General features: G+C 43.5%; 1 protein-coding gene across 1 annotated transcript in view; it reads left to right on the top strand.

Annotated features, from left to right (window-relative positions):
• HSD17B4 (hydroxysteroid 17-beta dehydrogenase 4) overlaps positions 1-16,991 on the top strand; it is a 242,657-nt gene that overhangs the window by 47,562 nt on the left and 178,104 nt on the right. The window contains exons 3-5 of the mRNA XM_044275890.1: positions 10,539-10,646; positions 14,962-15,021; positions 15,965-15,986. Of these exons, the coding sequence (XP_044131825.1) occupies positions 10,539-10,646; positions 14,962-15,021; positions 15,965-15,986 (190 nt within the window). The remainder of the gene's footprint in view (positions 1-10,538; positions 10,647-14,961; positions 15,022-15,964; positions 15,987-16,991) is intronic.

Raw genomic sequence — 16,991 nt, 5'->3', positions numbered from 1 at the left:
GAAACATTGGTTTTTGCTTGAGCGTTTTACAGCGCGTAGGAACCCAGCTTAATGTGTGCAATGTTGATGGACTTGGAGGGGGAAGGGGGGTGGTGTGTGTGTGTGTGTGTAACGAAAACAGATGTCTATAGGCTCCAAAATAGCTGATTGAAACCTCCAGTCCCAGTTACAGCGGCAACCATCTCTAGAATGGGCCCTTTCTCTGACCTGGATGCAGTGACCAGGAATATTCAGGAGTGCCGAGCTGAGGGCTATGCTACTGTTTTCATAACCTCTCATACAAGTAAATGGGGAAAGGGGGGGGGGGGGGGGTTGAAAACTGCATTGCACAGCCTACTTGGCAGTTTCCATAGTCCTGACCACCTTTGGGATCTACAGCTAGCAGATGTTTAAGGCATATTCCTTGGATATGCTGTAAATGCTGGGAATAACCCTTGAATGGACAGACATCAGATGAATGCTGACTATCATAACAGTTTCGGCATGGCTGGCTGACTACCGAATGTGCGTGAGGACCTCCGACTCTCCACCGACATCTACCATTGTAAGGACAAATTGGTCAGGCTTTTACAATTTTAACATGCCCAATCCCTTTTTTTTTTTTTTTTTTTTTTTTTTTTTTTTTTTTTTTTTTTTGTTCCAGAGAGATGCTGGCAGTTGCTTATTCCACTTTCACTATTGAGAACACATGCTTGCTTACCAAGCATATGTATGTGGAGCTTCAGAGGTCGCCTGAACAAGCATTTTGCCAAAAGCTATCAAAGTTGTATGGATGGTGACCTTAAAAGGAGCCTTGTCGCCATGAAAATTCAATATAGGCTACAGGCAGCATGTTATAGAGCAGGAAGAGCTGAGCAGATTGAGTTGTTTTTTTTTTTTTTTTTTTTTATATAGTTTTGTTGGAAAATATTCAGTCTAACCTGTATTTCCTTCATTTATATTCCTGCTCATTCTAGGCCTTGATGTCAAGGAGGCGGCCCATCAGTGATTGACAGCTATCTCTGTATACACAGTCATGGAGGGAAGGCTGTCATCACTGATGGGACCGTCTCCTGGACTTCAAAGCCCAGAATGAGCAGGAATTTAAATCACTGAAATGCAAGTTTTGCTGCATGTTTTCCCATGAAAATATATACTAATCTACTCAGCTCCCCCTGCTGTATAATCTGATAGGTCCCCTATAACTGCTGTAGTTAAGCTCTGCTTAAGGGCCTATTCACACGACCATATATTTCTGTCCTCATCCACATTTTTGAATAAATGCACGGCAGTGTTTCACATGTTGCGAAACCTGCAACTTTTTTGTCTTGCAAGGATTTGATTAGTTCAAAACTCAAATCTGGTTAATTCAATCTGAATGAGCCTTTAGATCTTCCAGGTTTTGAATGAGAAGTGTTAGAAGGTAGCTTTAATGTATCATTTGAACAGATAACTTAGTGACAACAAGTTTACATTTCACTTGGCCATCATATATGAAGATTGTTGGGTGGAAAATGCTTGGATGAACTGCTTTCCAGTTACTTTGTTAGATTTTTGCTGAGTACTGTCAGTCGTTGAAATGAGCCAGGAGGTAAAGGGGTCATTCCCATTTCCCAGTTTCAGTGATTTTTTTTTTTTTGGGATTTTTTTTTTTAATATAGTCCAAAAGGGAGCAAATATGTGACATATCTGAAGTGTATTAATGACTTGTAACAGAACTTATTCATTTGGTGTAGAGACAGAGTATTTCAGTCCGTTTGATAACTGAAGCAAAGTGAGGAACCCTGTCTCTACCCATAGTTGAACAAAGGAAAGCAATACTCGAGTGATAATTCTCATCCATAATGACTAATGCTGACCACTTGCGGCTGATAGTCACCCATTTATGAGACACAATAGACTAGTTTCCTTCTGTGGTGGCTAGCACCAGCTGCCATGGTCGTCTTTTTCCTCCTCCAGTTGTTGCTTAGAAGGTGAGATGCAGGCCACTGTAACAAGGCAGCCCTACCTTCAGCATGCTGCCTGGACTGCCCCAATAAATGTATCATATAGTGTGCCCAGTAGTATGCTCCTCAAGTGGACCCTGTAGGTCTATGGCCAGTCCACTCCATTCTCTGCATTATTACATTCAGGCAAGGTTTTTACGTGCAGAACTTCCTGTTTTCCACAGCTTCCTGCAGGGTTTATGAAAAAACTCAGCATGCTTTGCTCTGTAATGTGTTGCAGCCTTGTTCTGTCTAAGTGATATGGAGTGGAGGTGTAGGAGGTGTGACCTCTGCAGAGGGAACAGTAAAGCTGGTGGAGCAAGCTCTCTAAAACATTAGACCAAATCATGCTGGGTTTGGTTAGCAAGTCCAGCAGGAAACTGAGGAACATGGGAAGATTTGCTTCTAAACATCCTACCAGGATGAAATGTTAGAGAACAGATTTGCATCCTATTGACAGAAGCTCAACTTGTCAGTTTGTCCTTGGCGTCAGCCAAAACCTTCAGACCAACTGTGAAAGGTAAATTATCAAACTAAAAACTATTCAGAACCTGTCAGATTTACCAGCAGATCCTGATCTACTAGTTTGCCTATCTAGATTAGATGAATGTAGGCAGGACCAGCTGACTCTGCATGACTTCCTCACTCTCTACCCTGTTGGCAGATGTTGGTGACCAACCTTTAGGCTAGGGCTTTATTGTGGCGTTTGTTAGCCTGCACATAGTGGCAAAGCCATATCACTGCCACATGAAACCTCATTATTTCCCTTGGGAGCAAAAGACACAATGACAGTAATTCAAATATTGCACATGATGGCTTCCCTTTAATGTCAATGTTGGTCCACCCTTCCTTTCCTAGCAAAACTTTAATTATAATTAGGTTACTTCGTCTGTTTATTGTGATGTTCTGAGGAAAAAACTGTAATAAAATGCTCCATGTGTTAAATTGCCTGGTTTTAGAAAGTACTTATTTCCGAACGTCAGGATGAATAGAATAAGATTATCTTCTGACAGATTTTCAGTTGTTTATATTGTTCATTATAATTGTCATAAATAGAACAATAACTTAGTGGGTATTTTGGCGGCAGATTGTGGAACAGCCTGTGTGCTTGTACTCGGAGGATAATGAAATTAGTAATGTTTGTACACAATAAAACCAAAACCAAACCAATTTGCTCATCTCTTTAGTGAATTGCATTTAGTTTGTTTGCTGAGTGGGGTATTGTTTGACAGTACGGTAAAGTTCTTTTTGCCAGACATGAATTAACATAATCTTGCTAGATCATCAAATGTTCTGGGTTCTTGTACAAGTTAGGAATATAGGTTAAGGAATCCCCTGGATAAAATACTAACATAAAATGTGGTATTGCCATTGTAGGCCTCTCACACGTGCGTGACCGATTTAGGTCCGGATACGTTCAGTGAAACTCGTGCTATTTTGCAAGCAAGTTCAGTCAGTTTTGTCTGCGATTGCGTTCAGTTTTTTCCGCGTGGGTGCAATGCATTTTGATGCGTTTTTTCACACAACATCTCTTAGCAACCATCAGTGAAAAACGCATCGCACTTGCTTGCGGATGCAATACGTTTTTCACGCAGCCCCATTCACTTTTATGGAGCCAGGGCTGCGTGAAAAACGCAGAATATAGAACATGCTGTGATTTTCACGCAACGCAGAACTGATGCGTGAAAAACAACGCTCATGTACACAGACATATTGAAATGAATGGGTCAGGATTCAGTGCGGGTGCTATGCGTTCACGTTGTGCATTGCACCCGCGTGGAAAACTTTCTCGTGTGAAAGGGGCCTTAGGGGTTGCCTCCTGAAGGTAAAACCTGTCCATATACACAGTTTGGGCGTATGGATGTTGTAGAGAAGTGTACCCCACTGGCTACTCCTTGTGAGCCAGAATGGAGTGCCTCTTTAGGAACAACTCAAGCTGTCCTTTTGTAAAGCTGGGAAACGCATGCAGATTTTTAAGACAAAACCAGAAGCAGGAAGGAGAGTTATAAATAATTTTTCTCTTTCGCCTATGACTGTACCCCCTGGAGAGACCGCCTCCTCCTCTGCACAGGAAACGGGAACCAGAACCGACTTAAGAGGGATCCTCTCCTCTACCTCCAGTTTGGTTTCCTGTCCTAAGAGGCAGGAGGGAATCTGATCTGCCCTATAGAGTTCTAGAGCTGCAGGGGGCCCCAGCAGTGAGGAGGGTTAACCCGAGCAGCGTAAGTATCCATGGGGAGCCGCTGCTCGTCTGTCCCTCACCTTCCGCTCCCCTTCCCCAGGCCTGCAGGGTTTGTACCTCTCTGGGACTCCTGCGGACGTGTTTGCATGTTCAGCCACCAGCCCGCGTGTGTCTGCAGCTACTTCCGGGTTCAGTGGTGGGAGGAAGCTGATATTGCGGACCGGAAGGGGGGGATACTGGCAGTGCGCGCTGAGGAGAAAATGCCCAGCTGGCTCACTGCCATGCCGACTGAAGAGCTGGCAGTTTCCCATTCTGGCTGGTTGTGCTGTGTGGATGAATGGAGCAGGTTCAGTGCACTGAGACCACCAATGATGCATCGGTACCAGGGTGGGGTAAGAGGGGTCATTCCCCGGCAGAATTTATATTTTTAGTTTTGCTCATGGGGTCATGTTTGTTTGTGCCTAAGTGTCAGTCTTCCAGGAAGACCTCCAGAGCTAAAGAAAGGGGGTGTGCTGTACAGGTCTTTTAAAAAAAAAAAATAGCATATTGTGATGAAGTTCATTATTTTCTGTAATGTACTGATAAACATTAGACTTTCATATATTTTAGATTCATTACACACCAACTGAAGTAGTTCAAGCCTTTTATTGTTTTAATATTGATGATTTTGGCATACAGCTCATGAAAACCCAAATTTCCTATCTCAAAAAATTAGCATATTTCATCCGACCAATAAAAGAAAACTGTTTTTAATACAAAAAAAGTCAACCTTCAAATAATTATGTTCAGTTATGCACTCAATACTTGGTCGGGAATCCTTTTGCAGAAATGACTGCTTCAATGCGGCGTGGCATGGAGGCAATCAGCCTGTGGCACTGCTGAGGTGTTATGGAGGCCCAGGATGCTACGATAGCGGCCTTAAGCTCATCCAGAGTGTTGGGTCTTGCGTCTCTCAACTTTCTCTTCCCAATATCCCACAGATTCTCTATGGGGTTCAGGTCAGGAGAGTTGGCAGGCCAATTGAGCACAGTAATACCATGGTCAGTAAACCATTTACCAGTGGTTTTGGCACTGTGAGCAGGTGCCAGGTCGTGCTGAAAAAATGAAATCTTCATCTCCATAAAGCTTTTCAGCAGATGGAAGCATGAAGTGCTCCAAAATCTCCTGATAGCTAGCTGCATTGACCCTGCCCTTGATAAAACAGTTGTCTAACACCAGCAGCTGACATGGCACCCCAGACCATCACGGACTGTGGGTACTTGACACTGGACTTCAGGCATTTTGGCATTTCCCTCTCTCCAGTCTTCCTCCAGACTCTGGCACCTTGATTTCCGAATGACATGCAAAATTTGCTTTCATCCGAAAAAAGTACTTTGGACCACTGAGCAACAGTCCAGTGCTGCTTCTCTGTAGCCCAGGTCAGGCGCTTCTGCCGCTGTTTCTGGTTGACCTGGGGAATGCGGCACCTGTAGCCCATTTCCTGCACACGCCTGTACACGGTGGCTCTGGATGTTTCTACTCCAGACTCGGTCCACTGCTTCCGCAGGTCCCCCAAGGTCTGGAATCGGTCCTTCTCCACAATCTTCCTCAGGGTCCGGTCACCTCTTTTCGTTGTTCAGCGTTTTCTGCCACACTTTTTCCTTCCCACAGAGGTGCCTTGATACAGCACTCTGGGAACAGCCTATTCGTTCAGAAATTTCTTTGTGTCTTACCCTCTTGCTTGAGGGTGTCAATGATGGCCTTCTGGACAGCAGTCAGGTCGGCAGTCTTACCCATGATTGCGGTTTTGAGTAATGAACGAGGCTGGGAGTTTTTAAAAGCCTCAGGAATCTTTTGCAGGTGTTTAGAGTTAATTAGTTGATTCAGATGATTAGGTTAATAGCTCGTTTAGAGAACCTTTTCATGATATGCTAATTTTTTGAGATAGGAATTTTGGGTTTTCATGAGCTGTATGCCAAAATCATCAATATTAAAACGATAAAAGGCTTGAACTACTTCAGTTGTGTGTAATGAATCTAAAATATATGAAAGTCTAATGTTTCAGTACATTACAGAAAATAATAAACTTTATCCCAATATGCAATTTTTTTTTTTAGAAGGACCTGTATGTAAAGAGAAGCTACCCTCTGTGTGGGCTAAACCCCTTAAGGATGTGTCGGCAAGTTAATGGAGGAGGAGGAAGCTCCATCTTTGAGCAGCATTAAGTAGATCCGGGAGGAGGTCAGTCAGTTAGTTGGCGGATTGATTTAAAGGACGCCCCGGTACTTCTGCTGCGTCTAAAGAGTCCCCCTCCAGTGACAGCTATATACTATCTGTTGGAGGAAGGAGAGTTTGTCATCTGACTATTCTTTTTAGGATGAGGTCGCAGGGAAATCTCGGCACGAAACGGCGAACAATAAGGCCTCATGCACACGGCCGTGGAACACTGCTGTGAGCGGTCCGTGGTATCCCGGCCTGGCATCCTGCTGAGAGCAGGAGCGCACGGCGTCCTTAGTTGCTAGGACGCCGTGCGCTTCATGCCGCCGCTGCACTACAGTAATACACTCGTATGATCATCTTTTTTAGTTATTTTTTATTTTCATCTTCCTTACTCTGTTAAACGGAAATATCAGTTTTGAAGAGGTCTCCTCCCCCTTGGGATAGGGCCCCAAAGCTAGATGCTACCGTGGCTAAGATGTCCAGAAAAAAATGCACTCCCCTTTGAAGATGTGTTCCCTTAAGGACTCAAATGGACAGAAGGGCAGTGGTTTATCTAAAGAAAAACTGGGAGGCCTCTGCAGCAGCTTTTAAACCTGCTATTGCTGCTAAGTTTGTGGCTAGATCTTTAAAGGTATGGATGGGGGAGTTAGCAGTTCAAGCATGCATGGGATAGGCATAAGGCCATCCTTCATATAAGATAGGGCCAGGGGGCTATTCATAGTATTCAGTATATTGGGCAGACTAAATGGGCCAAATGGTTATCTGCCAATACATTCTATGTTTCCATGTTAGCGGCCCACATTAAAGGAGGTACCCCTAGGGAACAGTTGCTTACCTCCTTCCCCATTAAAAACAATGCCAAAGGGTTACTTCTGGGCTTCGGACTTGTCTAACTCTGCCCATAGGGCTATTTGGGTAAAATGAGGAGACTTCCTCTAAAGCAAAGCTTTGCGCTATCCTGTGTCGGGGTGAGTTTGTCTAGGCCTGTCCTTGACAACTTTCTAGAAAAGGCCTCCGACAAGAAAAAAAGGCTTTCCCTCCGCTAGTCAACCCCCAGGAGATCTTTCCGTCCTAGATTTAATAAAGGATTTAAGGGAAAGGAGAGAGCAAAGCTGTTTTCTGGTCACTAGAAAAATGTGTTGGGTCTCATGACTGCTGGGATTCCTGGGGTAGAATGGGCCCAATATCATTCAAGATCTCTCCAGCTTTAGATTCTACACGAATGGCACAGATTTATACTAACTGGACTCTGAGGTCTCTATCACCTCTGACTCTGAGCTCCTTGAGGTGGTGGATGGATTTGAAGAATCTGCAAAAAAGAGTCCCGTGGATCAAAGCGGTTCTTCCTTTGACTACGGATGCGAGTAGTCTATCTGGTTGGGGAGCCCATGTGGAGTCCCTTTGGTTACAGGGAAGCTGGGACAGCAGAGCTTTGTCCCAGTCTCTCAATTTCGGGGAGTTAAATGTGATCAGGCTAGCCCTGGTACAGAGTCTACCCATTATCAGGGGCAAAAATGTAAATATTTACTCTGACAACACAATGGCTGTAGCCTATATTAATCGGCAGGGAGGTACAAGGACTCGCCCTCTCTCACCCATCAGATATTCAATCTGGCAGAAGCTTCTCTATCTTTTTCTGCGGTGCATCTAAAGGACTCGGACAATGTGAAAGCGCACCTTCTCAGTCATCTAAGCCAGGGTAAGTGGTCCCTAGATCAGGTTTTCAACCAGGTCACAGCATTATGGGGAATTCCGGAGATGGATCTCATTGCCACCCGATCGAAAATAGAGAGGTTTTCTATTCGCTATCTCTGGGGGAGTATGCGAAAGCGGTGGATGCATTGGCTCAATCTTGGGGGCAGGGTCTTCTATATGCCTCACCCCCCCCCCCCTTCCCTAAAAATGTTAACGGTTCTCAAAAAGATCAGAGAGGAGAAAGCCGCTAACAGTTATAGCCCCCTTCTGGCCGAGAAGAGTTTGGTTCTCCTGGCTCCGCAGGATGTCAATAGCAACCCTATGGGTGCTTCTGGAGTTTCAGGAGCTTCTGTCCCAGGGTCCAGTCTTTCACCCAGAAGTAAGAAATCTACATCTGACTGCTTGGCTCTTGAGGGAGATTTTAAAAAGGTCTTAAGTGGTAGTTAACACTCTGTTGGCCAGTTGAAAGAGGGTTACTTCTGAAATCTATCTTTAGAGTCTGAAAGGCCTTTTTCAGATGTGCCAATAGACCTATGGATGTGTTAGAGGTTCCTGATATTCCTCTCGTGCTAGAATTCGGGCCTAGTACTTTAAAGGTCCAGATATCTGCTTTAAGGGCCTTATTTTAGTTTAGACTAGCAGAACATCTCTGGGTCAAGAGGTTTGTTACTGCGGTGTCCAAGTTATCCCTGATCTCTAAAACCCCTGAGGATTTAAACTTGGTCCTCTCTGCTCGCTCTTCTGACCCCTTTGAGCCGATTGATAGTATCTCTCTAAAGCTTGCCTTCCTGCTTGCCATTTCTTCGGCTAGAGGGGTTAGTGATCTTTGGGCTCTCTGCCGATCCCCCTATTTGGTTATCTTGGAGGATCGGGTAGTGATTTCTCCTGATCCTTCTTGATTACCAAAGGTCTCTTCTTGGTTTCGCCACTCAGGCGATGGTGCTACCTTCCTTCTGTGCGTCCCCTAAGAATGAGAGAGTGAATCGGAGTTCCATTACCTAGATGTTAGGAGGTGTATTTTACATTATCTGAAGTTTACTCTCCCTTTGTTGGGCCTCTTCTTGTCTGCTGCTTTTATTTTAGGGAGCTAGGAACGGTTCTGCTGCCTCTTCTCAGACTATCACTAGGTGGATCAGGCAGGCCATTTCCTTAGCTTACTCTTCTAAGGGAGTAGTTCTGCCCTTGGAGTTTGGTGCTCACTCTACAAGATCAGTCTCCACATCATTGGCAGAGAGCTTCAGCTTCAATTGAGCAGATTTGTAGGGCAGCTACCTGGAGTTCTTTCCTTTGGCCATAAGGTGCTGCAGGCTGTGGCCCTGCCCTAGATGGGGTGCTGTCATAAACAAACATATTGTATTATCGTTTTTCTTTGAGCCTATGAGAGCACCCTGTTAATTCCCCCCCCCCCCCCCAAAAAAAATAAATAAAAACAACCTAAAAACGATTTTTTGAGGTTGAGATGTTTCTTAAGAAAGGACTGGAGGTCAAGGGGAGGATCCCTCTTTTAGTTCTTTCCTGTGGTCTCTCCAGGGGTGCTGTCATAGTTTCTTTGAGCCTATTACCTGTAAGTGTAATCCAATATTTCCCATTCCTTTTTAATGCCAGTAGGCACTTATGGGGAGAGTTGTCAAACTGGTGTAAAGTAGAACTGGCTTAGGTGCCCATAGCAACCAATCAGATTCCACCTTTCATTTTTCACAGGTCTGTTGGAAAATCAAAGGGGGAATCTGGTTGCTATGGTTAAATAAGCCAATTCTACTTTTCACCATTTTGATCTCCCCCTTAGACTGTAACTGCCACAAACACTGGGGGGGCAATTCCACCCTCATGAGTTCAGCTTTTTATTTGAATGGCCACAGATATTACTACTAAGAATATGGCTGGCCAACTGACTGCTCCCTGCGAAATCTGTTTTGCCACAGGTGCCTGGAACAGGACTCTGAGCAATCAGCTGATCCCTAGGCAATGGGACAACCATATCCTGTACATGGCAATCAATGAAGTGTAACCGTGTATAGTGCAAGTACAAAACAAGGACTGCTTACTGACAGATTTGGGACTGAATGCAGGCAAACCAATATAAACTTTTATGTAGAAGCATAGACTGTGGGGATTGTGCACTGGGTACCCGGAGGTACACCCAGAAGCTGTGTATTGGCTGGAGAGTGTAGCTGTGCCTCTGTTTTAGGGATCCTGCAGATGGCACATGTGTATGGAGCCTATACTGCTTCTCTAATGCCGATCTGTTCCGACTCTGTTGGGCTCTTTTTTTTTTTTTTTTTTTTTTTTTTTTTTTTGTTCTATTTGTATAGAATCTGACAGAAGGAACCTCTAAGCCCTTATACATAAACATAAGACTACAACTCAGCTATTTTGTCATTTATTTTAGAATACTGCCTCCCTTTCTGTATCTAATGGTCTCTTGCTGTTAGAACATACATTTTGTGTCACGATTCTGCATATTTAAAAATAATCTAAGCTTTTATAATGTTCTGCAGTAAATGACCTGGGAGGTGATGCTAAAGGCGATGGAAAAAATTCATCCGCTGCAGACAAGGTTGTAGAAGAAATCAGAGCGAAAGGCGGAAAAGCGGTGGCTAATTACGGTAAGAGTTCCTGTGCAGTTGTTGTCACATCCACGACTTCTAGGCATTCAGTTACTGTCACACTTACAATTTATCGGTCTGAAGCCATACTGTTCAAAAGTGTGTATATATAATTTTATTTTTATTTTTACCCTACACCTTTCCTTCTGAACTGTTTTAGTCCCTCCTTCGATTCCTCCCCCAGTTCCTTTAGTGTCACCAGGTCTTCCCCTCCTATAATGTTGTTTCTACCCCCACCCCCACGGTCCCTAGTTTAAACAGTCCTCCCCAAAACAGCTGCATCTTCTCCACTGAGGTGCAGCCTATCCCTAAGATAACCTAAAAAAACCTCGCCATCCTATTGATCGATGTCAAAAGCCTATGGCGCATCACCACATGCATCCAAGAGAAGGCTAATTAGACTCAAAGTATATAAAAATATCTTAGACTTTATTAATGTGTAAAAATAATCAGAAGAAAAGAGTAGAACGATGGAAGTGATGCAGAGAACATGACATCGGTCGATGTTCCGAAAAATGACCATCAGATATCCTTAAAATATTTCGGCAGTGCTACTGAATAGATCGCCCAATTCATGTATAGATAAATAAATATCAATCCCTCAGTATATCACGGAGGAATGCCATAAACATCCAATATACTTGACTACAAAATAGAACTGCAAATAAAAAAGATCCATGTAATCGGGGATGCAAGCCTAATATCAGAGGGTATGAATCTACTATATCCCATACATGACACAGGAAACAAATGAGCATCCTAATGGAACATGCCCTGTGACGAGGCTCACTACTGATCCGGAACACTGGCCCAGGCACTGGCACCTTGATGCACGTTTTACTACAAAGGCTTTGTACTATATGGGATATAGTAGATTCATATTCCTACCATAGAGCCTCTAGCCGACATAAGTCGGCCCAATTCTCCAGGAACCCATACCCTCCTTCCTACACCAGTTTCTGAACCACTTGTTAACCTTCCTAATCTCCCGCTGCCTTTCTTGTGTGGCTCATGGTGCAGACAGTATTTCGGAAAACACTACCTTTTTGAGGTCCTTGCCCTAAGCTTATCATCTAAATCCCTAGAATCCTTTTTAAGGACGCGCCACCTACCTCTAACTTTGTCATTGGTTCCAATATGGACATGACTGCTGGATCTTCTCCAGCCCCTCCCAGTAATCTGTCAACCCGGTCTGTGTTTTATTGCGCTGAGCTCTAGCACCAGAAACACAACACACCGTTTGACTGGTCTTTGTGACAGATCGCCCTATCTGTACCCCTAATAGTCTCCAGCTTACTAGAGCGGACATTCCCTTGACTGGCAGAGGAAATGTCTGGCTGCAGCAGTGCTCTCCCTGAACTGACCCCCCAACTGCCAACCTTGCAAACTTGTGTCAGATCAGGGCTAGCCTCCCTGGCACTCCTCCCACTACCCCGCTTTCTAAATGTTATCCAGCTAGCTACCTCCCCTCCCTGAGCCTCCATGCTACCACCCTCCCCTACATTTACCCTATAGTACCTTATCCGTGATTGTCAACGCTTCTCAGTGTCAACTTGCTCATTTTATTACACAATGTACGATTCCAAATGGGCAATTTGCTCACATTTTAAAACAAAGATATGCACCGTCAAACGGCTGTTCCAGGACTGCATACATTGGACGAGATGTGCACTGGACTGCGCTGTCCATAATGGAACACATACTAATGTGGATTTCTCAAGAAAAGAGAAATGCAATACAGTGCAGTGATGAGCAAATGACTTACTGTAGTTCCCTCCTAAAGTCCCTGAATCTGTTGCATAATCTAAAGTCACACACTTAATACAAACAGTTTTGTCACCATTCATTTTCAATTGGGACTGAATGGAATGCTCCAATGCATTCTGTTCCTTTCCCATACCGGAGAGCAAACCGCAACATGTTGTAGTTTGCTTTCCATCCTGGGATGCGGAGCAAGACTGATCCGGCATGACCCCCAATGCAAGTCAATGGGGACAGATCAGTTTTCTGACACAATTTGGCACAATAGAAAGCTGATCCATCCCCCATTGACCTTCAATGAAATTCATGACTGATTTGTCTTGGCTATGTTAAAGATAATACAACCATCTGCATCGGTTATGAACGGATCCAGTTGTATTATGAGTAACGGAAGTGTTTTTGCTGAACCCTGCCAGATCCAGCAAAAACGCTAGTGTGAAAGTAGCCATGGTGCTGCTCCCAAACAGCGTCAAACCCCCCCCCCCCCCCCCCCCCAATTGACAGGAAGCCACATAGTGCTCATATGCTATACTAAATCAATGGAGAGGTTTAAAATATATATATATATATATATATATATATATATATATATATATATATATATATATATATATATATATATATATATATATATATATATATAATTTATTTTTCCTTTGTATTGGAATATGTAGTAATTGACCGCGCAAGCATCTGAAACACTTACTCCCTTTACAATCGGCTGTTCTCACAGTTCAGACTGTTGGCTCATTTTATGTATGTGCCACAGATGTCTATTTTTTTTGTGCTTTTGCAAAGCTTGCCTATAACTTGTACTCTGCGTTTATTCAGGATTAGTAAAGGCTTGTGTTTCATACAAGTGGATTTATTTTCCATTAAAGACACTGCAGTAGAATGCCCTTACTCTCAAGGGTCGGCTTCTTGAGAAGTGTCGAATCATTGCAGTCTTAATGCCATCCTCAGCGTCTGAAATTGGCCACTAGGTTCCTGCTGAGCCTAAGTAACGGACTTTCACATTATTAGTGATTGGCCACTGAGTGCATGGCGGTCTGTCTTTTCTCGCGGTGGCATTCTCCGATGTTTTGCTATACATTTAGCTTTATAGAATTACATTTGCTATCCATTCTTCCTCCGGACACAAGCGTTTTGGCTCTTAGGTATGCGATGCGTTCCTGCACCTTAAGTTGATGGATGCATTGACAGAATTACATGGCATTAGAGGAGTGCGGCACAAAGGAGTTTCCTGTCAGTCATCGTTGACTTCTCGGATTAATGCTACAGGAGCGATCACAAGTAATATGTGCCACCGTCTTTCTAATGGAAATTTCTAATTATCTTAAAATATGAAGTGTACAATTTAGGAAGGAAAACTCCTTAAAGAGGACCTGTCGCCTTGAAAATGCAGTGCACTCTGCAGACAGCATGTTGTAGAGCAGGAGGTACAGAGCAGAAATATAGATGTGGAAGAGTTAATATAACTTGTAATTTATACATTTAAATCTCTGCTTTTTAGGAGTCATGTGGTTCTCGTCGGTGATTGACTGCCTTCCCTGTATGCTTGGTCTTGTAGTGTTAGCCGTCAATCGCTCAGTGGCACTGCCCACTTGACTCCTAAGTGGGAAAAGAGCAGAGATTTAAATCAAGATTCTATTGAATCTTTTCCAACAAATCTATGTATCAATCTGCTCTGCTTCAATATCCGATCGGGAGTCTGCTGCTATGTGTATGGTGAGAAGGGAGACGGCACGCACTTTCATACAGCTGATCGCTGGAGGTCCGACACCCAGCACCCCCACTGGTCGGCTGTATGAAGTAAAGGCGCGCACAATGCGCACTTGCCATCTCTTCCTGCTTGCTTCTGCAATGTCTATGGCGACCAGGAAGAGAGACGGAGACACTATGCGCGTGCCTTCCCTTCATACAGCTGATCAGTGGGTGTGCCGGGTGTCAGACCTCCACCGATCTGATATTGATGACCTATCCCGAGGATAGGTCATCAATATTAAAAGCCCAGAGAACCCCTCTAAGGTTTTGGGAGTACTGCAGTGGTATTCAGCCTCCCAATGAAAAATCCTGTATTTTAAGCATCCATTCTGCTTATTTGTGCACATTTGGCATCCATTTTAGCCATTTCCATTTGAGATCCGTTATTTTAGCCGAAAAAGTTCTTCATGTACCGCACATGCTTAAAATACAGAATCCTATTTATTTTTCTGCTCTTCTGACGGGTCAGAACAAAAAAGTGATGTGAACACTGCTTAAGTCTAGACTAAGATAATTGTGTGCTGTAAACGGTCTACCCAGTATGTGGCCCTGCCATTCACTGCCTGGAATTGGCCTCATTTTAAATATCATTTTTATTGCAAGAACATTTGCTTTTTCTGACATCCCTGGAGCAGTCCTCATAGTTCCTGTATGTTATGTAGCAATGTGAACTGCCTTGAACCCAGTCAGTGGAAAAAATAAATAAAAATTTAAACATCTGTAGATTTAAAAAAAATCGGATTGCTTCACTTGTAAATGGTTTTCTAATGTTTTCTGTTCTTATCTGCAGATTCAGTGGAAGCAGGAGGGAAACTTATTCAAACAGCCCTGGATGCATTTGGGAGAATAGGTAACAAATGTAAACCACATGTTTGTATCAATTACAAAGTCGCCTCCTAAGTGTCCGGTCAGACTGGATATGACCATTTTATGGTGGCTTTCTCAGCACTTATAGGAATTGCATGAAATGCTGCTCACTCCTTCTCCAACACATCAGGTGATTTATTACTTATTGTCCCTGGATCAACGACCCTTCTACAGAAATCCAGTAGCTATAACCTGTGATGTCACACTCAGAAATACATCCGGACTCGTCCTGAACTTTTAGCAAACCCTCCATCACCAGCTCATCGGGCAGAGTTCCATAGTCTCACTGCTCTTACTGTAAAGAATCCTCTGTTACTGGAGAAACCTTTCCTCTAGACATAGGAGACTTTTGACATACAACCTGAATTCCAAAAAAAGAAAATCTTAGCTCCATCCCATATATATATTTTGTGAAAGACGTTTGGCACTGTGAGAAGGTCTCCTATCACTCTGCACCCACAGGGTGCATTTCTTTAGAAAGATGCAAAAAAGTTTGACTTATGCCCAACAACTCGTGAAAATTAGTTCAGAAATGACAATATCTGTGGCCCCTGAGGACAGGTCGTCAGTATAAAGCACTCAGAAAATTCCTTTAAAGGCATGACCTATTACATACGTCCTTGGCAGAGAATGGGCCGGTAATCCCCTGTTGGAAGTGTGCAGATAAGGAACGGTTATCATCACTGTCAAATTGCTGAATTGCCCCGCTATGTAGGGCACCATGATTTGCCACACTATTTAATTTTTGTGAGCATCAGGCATAGCAGGGACTTCCAATGACTGGAAATAAAAGAGAACCTTTTTATATAGGGACAATACTGGTGTTGGGTGGGTGTGACTTCAATGAGTTCTTCATTAAACCATATAGCTAACTGGTTTAATCTTATTTTATAACCTTTGTAACATATTCTCATTTCATTTTTCAGATATTGTAATAAACAATGCAGGGTAAGTAACCAGGGCCATATGGGATTAAGTGTTCTCTGCCAAATGTCTTTTTAGTAAATAACCGGCGCGCTCCCAGGGATGCTTAGATGGAGTTTGTGCCGTCTCCAGTGTTCACAGATCGGCCTCGCGTCCGGTTGTCATCTTTGTAGTGGCGTAACGGCTAATGTAAGACAACACCTGTGCACCACTCTGAACCCGATTTCTCTAAGAAGTGCGTTTCCACACAGATGCAGAGCTCATTAGTTTCCTTTTACATCTGCAGCATATTTGTTGTGTCTGGAAGACATATAATATACATTTTAATTTTGCTTCTGGTCTTGTTCCATACACAATGCATTTTTATTTCCCCGAAGAATGCAGCAAAAAGTTAGCTGAGCAAATGGTGTTCCCTTACCATCCTGGAAGGCTAATGAACTAGAAATGTTCTTCATAAGTTTGATTGGTTACTAGTTTTTGTGTGTGTAATATATATGGAAGCGTTTCTGGTGTAGATGACTGTTATTCCATTGGTATAAAACTTATTACTGAAGTCTGGTTTTATTTATTTATTTATAAGTATAGTGTTTTAGATTTGAGGACTCGAGATCAGTTGCACCAAAACCTGTCACGAAGAACGCAGAAGTCCAGATAAACTCCCTTAAACTACATACTGAAAGCCGCCTAAAGGGATTTTCTGACCCAGCGACTCCCACAAACCCATCTTAATTGCAGATAATGGGCCCCTAAAAGTAGAACACGGACCATGAGATACTGGACTGGCATCCTACTTAGTGCAGGAGCGCATGGCATCATATCAACCAATGACTCCATGCGCTCCTGCACTAAGCAGGATGCCAGTCCGGTATCTCGCGGTCCATGTTCCACAGACGTGTGAATGCAGCCTTAGGCTACCAACCCGAAGGTGCGAGCTTCCAAACAGAATCTCCACGAGGATTTCTCAGTTTCCGCACTAAACATGAACATTAGTTGCAGATATTGTTGCAGATTTGTGTGTGTGGTCTTACC

Source organism: Bufo gargarizans, chromosome 1 (genome assembly GCF_014858855.1).
Source record: "Bufo gargarizans isolate SCDJY-AF-19 chromosome 1, ASM1485885v1, whole genome shotgun sequence".
NCBI classification, from domain to species: Eukaryota; Metazoa; Chordata; class Amphibia; order Anura; family Bufonidae; genus Bufo; species Bufo gargarizans.
This window is presented reverse-complemented; position numbering and strand designations above follow the sequence as displayed.